General features: G+C 31.5%; 1 protein-coding gene across 1 annotated transcript; it reads right to left on the minus strand.

Moving 5' to 3' along the window:
* Positions 1 to 245: 245 nt before the first annotated feature.
* On the minus strand, positions 246 to 10159 carry LOC128155726 (ubiquitin-fold modifier-conjugating enzyme 1). Its single transcript, XM_052817574.1, has 5 exons — positions 10005 to 10159; positions 3734 to 3865; positions 1570 to 1646; positions 1374 to 1464; positions 246 to 746 (listed from the first exon to the last, which is right to left on the minus strand). The coding sequence occupies exons 1-5, from the start codon at positions 10125 to 10127 to the stop codon at positions 657 to 659; spliced, it is 513 nt and encodes a 170-aa protein (XP_052673534.1). The 5' UTR covers positions 10128 to 10159; the 3' UTR covers positions 246 to 656.
* Positions 10160 to 10743: the final 584 nt, after the last annotated feature.

Consider the following 10743-nt stretch of genomic DNA (forward strand, 5'->3'; position numbering starts at 1 on the left):
AAATCTGTGGAATAAGCAATCTTGAAAATGTGTCCTTAGGAGCAGAACCTGGGTGCAAAACTTGGGAGAATATATGACTATATATTATATCATTAATGCAAATTAATAATAAATTCACCTCATACAAAGTAATAATCTTCGTCATTTAAAAAAAATCAATTCTCTTAGTGTTATTTAAATTGAAGATAACATTTCAAATATGTCCTCTGGTATATTTAATGCCAAGCAAATAAAAAAATAAAGAATAAATTTATTTACCATTTATTTATCTGCATCTACATGTACATGAATTTATTTATCACAATGTTGATACAGTATATGTTTTCTATGTACATGTATATAAAACTACGTACAGGTACATTGCTGTAACAGTTTCATAGTAAATGTACAGGTCACAAGGTGTACACAAGAAAATTTATAAATCAATGCATCAAAGTTTACAGAATTATAAGCTGTATATCTCTTGTAAATTTTGTATATCAATATTTAATGTCTTATCATAAAATCTATATGAGAAATCTGATTTGCAAGTCTCCCTCTTTCCCAAATTCTAAAAAATTCCCAAGTCTTGTCATTGCACAGTGCCTGGTCATGAAATCTTATCACCGATTTCTGTACCAGTAAACAAACGATGAAAAAATGCCAGGGAAATTAAATCAGGAGTCTGCTTCAGAGTGCTTGTCTTTGTGAGTCACAATGCCCTTCTGTATCAAATCGGGAATTTCCACCGCCAGCCACGGACCAAGCTGAAAAAAAAACAGTGATGATTATCATGTTTGTTACATAGTGTTCTGACAGCAATCAAAAAACAAACAAACTATGAAATACAAACTGTTTAAACTAATGTATTTACCATACATGTATGGATTAAAAAAAAATACTTTCAAATTTGTATTCCCATCTGCAGAAGGAATTAATTTAAACCTTATTTGGTTAGAAAAAGTCAAAGAACACATCCTTTCAAGTACACTCAGAATGTACATTATATAATGTACATGTAATAATATATATGTACACCAACCTACAATACACCCAACACCTCCAGAAAAAATAATAAATAAATAATGGGAAACATTCTTATACATTTCTTGTAACACTGCCTGAGATCTCAGTAGTAATAAAATCCCTATTTTTTCCCATTCATGGACTAGAACTTTGCACAAACTACTAATACATGTACATGTACTACAAATTATGATTGGAAGGAAATTAGAAATATCATATCAAAAGTTAAAACAAATACAAAACCAAAAATAACAAGCAATGACGATTAAGGGGTGGGGGCAGAGGGGGACAATAGATGGAAGTGAAATATGGGACAGTATGAAGAGAATTAATTAAAGATTTTTATGCCTACTGAAGATTGAACTCACCCCTAGTGCCATTGCATGAGCTATTCCAAATTTAGGAACATTTCTTGCCCACAGGGGCTTGAAGTGGTCAGTAAGACAAATTTTTCCTCCTCTGTAATAAAACAATGTTCATGAATTAACTCATTCTCTTAAAGTATCTCTAAAATATAAAAGGATTCATCTCGTCTTTGTGTAAATAAACCTTATTTAACCTTACCTGTACATTTTAGCTGTTTTTCCATCAAGTTCTGGAAGAGCAATTTCAATAGCTGTGGTGGGATAAGTTATAGGAATCTAAAAAAAAAAAAAAAAAATAAATATACAAAAACACACACAAATATAATTATGGTAATATAACTAAAGGTAATATATAACTACCAGTTGTTGAATATCAAATCATACTCTCAATGATTTAATTCAAAACAATCTTGGTCTTTCATTTTTCATGAACATATATCCCAAAACCTCAACAAATTCACATGTGATAATTCATTCAATCTCATTAAAAAACAAAAAATAATTGAAGATTTGCCTTTAACCTTTTTATTTTTGAATTCAAGACTTAGAAAGAGTTCATGAAATAACACAATAAAGAAATGAGATATGCTGTTAGAAGACAAGGCAAACTTTTTGTTGACTTTAACTGTAACTGTTCTTTGTATATTTCGCAATTAAGGTGGCTCTATACACCCACAGTTTATTCCAATTTTCAATAGAAGACCACAAAACATATACTCATCAAATATTAAAATGACGATAGGGATACTATAGGTATTTTTAAAGAATTTTTTAATGTTTTTTCGTGTTTTTGTAAAATATTTTTTAAAAAGACAGCTATCAAGAAATTGAGAGAAATTATCTTGTCATATGATGGATATTTTCTTCGGACACATAAAAAAATATATAACACTTCTTAACATTCAAAAATGTTATTATTGCAATTTTTTTAGCATTTCCCCAAGACATATTTTTTCATATTTTCTTACTCTGTTGACAAATCATCTGAAAGAGTTGCTTGATGTTATAAGAAAATGTATTTTAATAAATGTGAAATAAAAAATTGAATGAAAACAATTGCAAATAAACACAAAAAATATTTTAAATTTTATTTTGTATGAAAGTTCCTCATGTAAGGGTTATCGTTCCTAAGTCCCAAGGCCCAAACACCTTGGGTACTTTTCATTTCTGAGTTGAAGAAAATTTCCTAAATATAATGTTGGAATGATAAATACATGCATATTTCATTATAGACTTTGCCCTGTATAAGTGAACATATTCGCTTTAGTGCAAAACTAAAGTCAACTAAATAAAGGGGAACATTGACTAGGCTAATAGGATTTATGTATCCCAACCTGATAGAAATTCAAAGCAACCCTCTCACCCCCGTTAGGTGTCGATATGAATGTGCATTAAAGTATATAATAATTGAAATATTTTCACCTGTTTAGAATTTTTTTTCACGGTATTCAACCAAAAAATCCGTTTTAGAAATTTTTGGAAAGTTAAAAATTTTATTGTTCTCAACGGGAATCAAACTCATGACCTACTGGTTTGTAGTGAACCCACTAACCCAATGCGCTACGGTGTAACATATCGATGATGCTAAAGAAACTCTTTAAAAATTTATACTTGATTTTATTGTTTATTTCGATAAATAATACCACACACAACATGAAGGTGTCACATACCACATTACTTGTAAGTAATGAATTTTCCAATTATCAAATTAAATCTATCCATTTAACAAATTTTTCAAAATAGCGGTTCCCATACAATTCACCTCAGTTTAAATCAGCCAGTACCGGAAATGCATGTTTCCAGATTTACTTTTTTGCGTACTGCGTCATCAAAAAGTGGTGTATAGAGCCACCTTAAGGTGTTTTATTTTCCTGGACTCTTCTGTCCTACTCTGAACATAGAGATACTAGATGATAACTTTTATGCAAAACATTTTTGTTTTTAACTTTATTTCAAATTACAAAGTTTTTGTGAAACACTGATTATGACATACGTGAACTATATATATCGTATGTAGGACAAAAAAGAGCTTAACATTTATATTATAATCCCTATTATTGCATCTAACCACACAATAGGCTACAAAAAAGACATTCATTTGACATTTAATATAATTTTTAATTATTGAAAGAAAATGGGTTGCAACAAAACAATAAGATAATTAAATTGTTAAAAATGGATGCAAAATATATTTTATTTATGTATTTAACAAATGCTATAGAAAGTAATTTCTTGAAATCCAAACCATCATCAACCAAATAATGACTCAAAATTAGTGCATTACGATAATTTCCCAGAACATTTTGGTCTTTTGAGAGTTATTGCTACAACACACAAATGTACAGAGATACAGTGATACTTACATCAAACTCGACATCAAATTCATATTTGAGAAGCTCGTGGACATACCAGCACTTCCCGAACCAGCGAGTGCCCTCAGTGTTAGATTCTAGGCGAAACCAGTCATTGTCAGATTCTTTATTGTTCTGAACATACTGAAATAAGAAACCAATCAAATCTGAAGAAAAGTTTTGTCACACAGGTTTTTGGCTTTATAGATTAAACATGTGATGATAAACATAGGTAATCGCAGATTACATAGCTCATCGATAATAATTGTATCGTAAAACTGCGTTTGCAGGACATTATTCATTTTTACGATGAAACATATTCTATCTTCACTCTCCTAAGAAATATAATGAGAAATTTTTTTTGCAAGTAATCAAATATTTTTTGTCATCACGAAGACAAAGTAAGTACATGTTCTTAGTTGAAATGTATATTTGTTATTTTATACTTTCTCCCATAAAAAATCATTAATATATAAGAACAGAATATAAAGCAAATTTCCAATGAAAAGGACAAGAGCGTACAAGGCCTGACAAATCCCCTGTACCCAGGATTTTGAAATGGCATATGGACATATAAAAAATCTTTACATTTGAAACTGTGCATCAGTACATGTACATTATATAACTGCATTCTCTGACAAATAAATAATATACAATAATACATGTACTTATCTCCTTTGTTTTATTTAATGCATTCTAAGCATTACAGCATGGTTTCATATCTGTGCTTTCGCTATTTTTATCCGATCTTGTATGTACAGAACATGAACATTACGTAATTGTTGTCATTATATAAATGGTAATAGATATTTTTCTCATCATCAATAAAAAACCAAAACACGTTTTACTTAAAGCAAATGAATTAAAAATAAAACGCCGTCTATACGATTCGAACACCCTCTCCATGGAGAAGGATGGACTACGAGCCTCCGCCTATCACAGTGAGCTACGTTGACATAATAGAGTAAGGTTGAATAAATTTAACTTTTTGATAATTATTCATAAAGTAAAAAGTTTTTGGCGAAAATCACAAATTTGACCCATCATGAGTCTAGACTCCATTTTAATAAATCAGTATTGTATTATCTTTTCTCAGTTTATTAATGCAAATATGAAATTGTGGAACATAAACTAAAGATACCGTTAGCTTGAATGTATTGCGCAAGCGCAAGATTGTAAAATCCGAAAATTCCAGATTATTTCAGGGTTTTTAAAGGAATTTTTGTTAATTATTAATTAGCGAAGCTTAAATGAGAAAAAATAAAAAACAAATTGGTAATCTTCAAGTACCAATGACGTTTAGAATATATAAAACAAGGGACAGTATTCTTCCAATTTATCGGTATTAAGGACCAAAAATTCGAGTCTATTATTTTAATATAGTAGTATAGATTTGACTTGATTTTTTTCAGGATTTCCAGTTCCCTTTACTCAATGTTAAAGGAGTTGAAGGTGAATGTTGCATCAGAATGCCTGCTCTCTGTTATGTTGTTTATTAGAAATATAGAAGAAAATAACGGTAGCACTTAAAATACTTTGTTTCATCTAATGATCAGGTAAATAACAATAGCCCTAATCATAATACATGTACCAGCAATAAATTTAGAAAAAAAAACCCCAAAACTGTGTGAATATTGATGATACTGTTGAAAGAGCAATAAAACAGTTTTTTAAAGGACTATATACGGTATGGGCCTAAAATGGCCCCCTAAAATGAATATCATCATTTTACTGTAATTCTTTGTTTTATTTGTTCAGATATATATGTAATGGTTTTACTTGATGTTCATTTTGATTCAAGTGCCCACAATTTAGAAATATGTCATTGTAAAGACAACCTTTTCCCGCCATTTTTGCTTTTTTAGCATAAAACAGATTGTTTTCAAGCAGTTTTTCTCTTAGAAAACATACATGTAGAGCGCATGCTTGAACAAAATATTTTAATCAGAGATGTATCTATATAGCCAAGGCTAATAAATGACAAAAATGTTTTCCTTGTTCAAGCATGCGCTCTATATTTCCCATTCATAAAAAGATGAGAAAAATGTCAATTTTTGACTGATTTTGATTGAATTATGGAAATAGCGTCACTTCTGACTTCATATACTGTGAGTGCAAATAAATCAAATAAATATGTGAAAAAAATATTTTATATCAACTCTTCTAAAAAATAACATAACATTTTATACCTGTGACTGAAGTGCAATTTAAATCGATGAAAGGGAAAATTCCCAAGATAACTTCATTCACACGTTATCATTTTTCCCTCGTAAAAATTCACAGGAACGAAAACAGATTTCCTACGGAGATTTATAATGGGGAATGTTGACATATCTTTTCTCCATTCGGAAGTACTCAGGACACCTTGCGCAATTTTTCAACGTTATCATCCGGGCGTCTTCATCTCCTTGGCAATGGAAAAACCTCGTAGACTTTTTATTTTTAGCCGTGTACTGATACCCGACAAGCTAGAGGGGGCGTTTCAAAGGGGAAATCTTGGGATTTTTTCATACTATTGAATGAACATTGTCTGAACCAAGAGGTAATTATAAATATTGAATAATTTAAGAAAATATGCGGCAAAAATATCTTGGGACAGACTATAATACTTAACGCTTACTCGCACAACTGGTCGTGAGTTTCCTACATGGATGATTCTGTGGAAATCGTAGCTGTGATCTCAATCCACACTTTACAAATGCTGTGTCTCTTGGCCGTCAAACCCAAAGATTTATCACAGTAGCCTTTGTAGTATAGAAGTTTGTATCTATATTTTGTATCTACGGTATATGTTAGTATCTATATCAGTTGACAACCCGTTTTCGGTAATACTATGTATTTTGATTGCCCCAGAATGACTTTTTTCAATTAAATATATATGATATGTTATAATACAAGTTTACAAAATGGTAATTTCAAACTATATTCAGTTTGAAATATTTAAAAAAAAACGATAAGAAAAAAATAATAAACCTTAAGTTTTGGTGGTATGGAACCCACAACCCAAAAACCCAAGTTCTATAAAGTGTCCTAATGTCAGGTGCTCTAACCACTGAGCCATTTCATTCACAACAAAGTGAGTTGTTTAAATGCTATATGAGAAGTTGAGCACGAATTTACGGACTTTTCTAAAACGTTCAACTGTTGAGCTACAAAATGACATTTTTGAACTGTAGTGGTCATCTCTCCACATTTTTGTTGAGAAAATTCGGTTTAAATTCCATTAAACCACATTTAGACTGTGACAAAAAATATGGAGCTCAGACCCACTCTATGAAAGAAAAGGCATTGAAGTTATAAAAAGTACATTATTTGGAGGTTTTTGACACACGCACGCCAGTTTAAATCAATATATTGCAAGTATTAAAATTTTTTTAAGGTTACAACCCGATGTTACGTTTACGTTAAATATACATTGTTTTTAATTATTTTTAAAAAAAAGTATCAGATTTTATGATATTTTAATTTTGCCGTATCTAATCATTCCTCATATAGGCATTTTACACGCCTTATTCACCCACCTCCTTTGATTGTATTCTTTGCATGTACTAGACAATAGATCTAGGGTTCGCAAATCCCGGCAATATTTTCGGAAAGCTATTATAGTTCTGTAGCTCAGCAGAATTCTACAGTCATCTATGAAGCACATTTTTTTTTGGCCTTCATGATTCATTATTTATTGCAAATATAGCATGGATGTATACGCTACGGCCGATGTAGCATTGCGTTAAGTGATGACACTTTCTAACCGGTGTGTATTTCAATTGCGAGTCGACAACAAACTGGCGCATTATTTGTAAATGCATGTTTATTGACAAAATGCTAACACTTGGAAACAAATGTCGAAGAAAGTTCATAGTAGAGTTGTACTCGCGAGTTAAAAATTATTTGAGAACAAATGGGGCGATGTTTACGTACATATGTAAATAATGTTATCTGTTAGTGAAAAAATGCCCCCAAAACCCTAATACATTTAGCAGGGACGGGCGCATATGAATTAAAGTCACTATTTGTACTTCGCTCATTGAATTGCGTTATTCCAATCATTGTGAAAAAATTCGACAGAAACTGTTTAGTTAACAAAATTATCATATCTTACATTACCGTTCACAATGTACCATAAATGTATATGGAATATCGCATGAGTTGAACCGATTGTTTTTTCTCACAAAAACGCTAGCGTTTGCTGCAAATTAGAGATACGCGAGCTGATCAATGACACGCCGTGACATCCATAAGACGTTTTTACAGCAAATGTCTTTAATCCCTTATTTGCTTACAAAAAACTGAACTGAAAATCTTTGAAACATCGTAATATGTAGTTTATATACATGTAAAATGGCGACTCGATTTGCACGTGCATTTAAAATCCGACGTCGATTAGCGTGTTTGAGAGAAAGTCAGCAGCAAGTAAAGCGTCAACATCAGTAGTAAATATTGTCTGATGAATATTGAAGTGCCTGTAATAAAAATAATGTTTCTACAGACTGAGTGGGGTACAAATAAGGTACATTGTAAATCACAGGGGTCAGTCCAAAATAAACACATTTGTATCGTAAATTTTAAGTTTTTTGTGTGTTTGAAAACATGTGCACACTTGTAGAAGAAAGTGTGCCATTGATCGGTTGAAGTTCAATAAAATGTAATTTATGTAATATTTATGTAATATTCATTGTCAGTATCTGTTATGAATTCTTTGGAATAAGCAACAACAAAATAAATATTCTGCCTCAACTAAAACTAATGCATTGAAAATGACTTAATTTATCGATGAAGCATATTTGCTAAAATATGAAATGGCAAACCAGTTTAAATAGTGTTTCTGACAATTGTTTACATCATTAAAAAAACAAGAAGCAATTATTGTGAGATCTCTTGACAAATTATCGCAGTGATATAGTTTAAATGCAGTTCTGATACAGAGTTAAACGTCACAACTGACAATTGGTGCTTAAATTATTAATACCGCGTAAGCAAACAGGGTAACGGCTCATTTAGAATAAAACACATGTTAATTTCATACATTATATAAATGTATGTACAAAATAATTAGCAGCTATAATGCTTAAAATATCTGATAAGATGAAAATTAATTCTCATACTGAAATCGACACATAGATAAAACATTGCCTGTAACACTGCATACATGTACCTAACAGAGTTATCGTTCCTTATCCGCTAGGGTCCCCATGAGAAATACTCTTCCGGTCAGGACCGTAGCAATAGACCGTGGCTATTTATAGCCACCGTCTAAAAATGGCAAATTATGGGGGCCAAATTTAACTCATATCATATATAGTTCTTTGATGTTCAGTAATTAATTTTGAAATTGGTCATCATGGATCCAGATCGAGGACCCCTTATAATCATAACTTTGAGTCCCAGACCGAAATGAACATGAGTATCAAACGAGACATACTTATTTAAACTCCAATTCTAAATGATCATAATATGAGACGGCTATGTGCCATCACTAGGATCCTTCCTAGTTTATTACTCTGTTTCTTTATCGCCGTATCATTTATTTCATGCTATGGATCAGCATTTCTTTCTGCATGAACCTTTTTGTTGATACTAATTTCAGATTAACTGCCACTTGTCTACTTTTTCATAAACTCTAGTTAATCTATCCTTGTTTGTGAGTACTTTTATCTGTTTTATTCAGTGGAATTGTGATCAACATTAATTTCCCCACCGTAGTGTCATGTATTATTGAATCTTATTGCATGGTAAATTACTAAGTGTTTACCAATGAGATTTTGGCTTTTGAGGTGTGTTTTTTTATTCAGAACATTTCGTGCATCAAGTTAGTTGGTTTAAAAAGGAACAATTGATGTTCTGTAATTTCTTAGTGAGAAAAATGTGTAAAATTTGTGCATATTTTTATTTTTACTCGGGACACTAGTCAAAATGAATCTGATCACTTGATGTTCACAATAAAGACATTTATGGATATAATTAAGCAATATGTGGTGAACAACAAATTTTTGATCAACAGTAAGTGTCATTTCTGTAAATTTTAGTGTCATTTCAGTACACAGAGAGATTCTACATACAAAATAGTCCATACACATACGTGGTCACAATATATATGTAAGCACATAAACTCCCATATGTTAGGTAAAATACGGATATCGTTTGAGCATAACATGGGAGTAAAACCACATAAGGGTAGGCTGTGAACCAATTGTTATTTTATAAGAGTCGTGATTAGCTTCTGGGCTGTAAACATATGGTTGGTTGGTTTACCCACTGACAAATGATAATGATAAATCAAATATACCTTAATTAGACTCTGGTATTCCTCTTTAAGTCTTGTTACCCATAACTCTCCGTCTCTTGGTCCGGCTTTCGTTTTTAACAGCGGAATTTGTGCAAGAGTTCGTTTCGTGGCTTCGTCTACCATGATTACATCTAGGTACAAATATGTAATGACTTCAAAAATGTAAAATGCTACACAAAAAGCGCTTTGGTCATTAAGAATATCTCTGAATAATATCCAAAGAAGTAACGGTTCAGACCCGGATTTAACAACCGATTGACAGTTTAGCTCACCTGTTTAAAATCGCGTGTTTTCTTTTTATTCGTTTGTTTACAAGAATACATGCATAACACGATGGACATATTGATGTGTAATTTGTGAATAACAGATAAATGCAATTAAACAGGAAACACAACTCTATTTTATTATTCTTTACTATCAGAAAATAACCAAAATTATGTTATAAAGTCTCCTTTAACCGGTCATACTAAAACACGCCTGCCGACGCCTGCCGGGGAAAACACGCCTGCCGAGAGAAAACCACACGCCTGCCGTTTATCTGATGGATTATTTTAATATTTTCTTTGATATTTTATTTAACTTAACTAAATTGAGTATCATAATAACTAAAAGTTGACTTTATATTGATTATTTAGCACAAAATTAACAAAAATGTTCAATGTTGGTAAAGATAGATAACTCTTACGTAGAATTCACACGCCTGCCGAGGAAATCTAGACGCCTGCCGTTTATTTGATGG

Source organism: Crassostrea angulata, chromosome 7 (genome assembly GCF_025612915.1).
Source record: "Crassostrea angulata isolate pt1a10 chromosome 7, ASM2561291v2, whole genome shotgun sequence".
In the NCBI taxonomy this organism is placed as follows: Eukaryota; Metazoa; Mollusca; class Bivalvia; order Ostreida; family Ostreidae; genus Magallana; species Magallana angulata.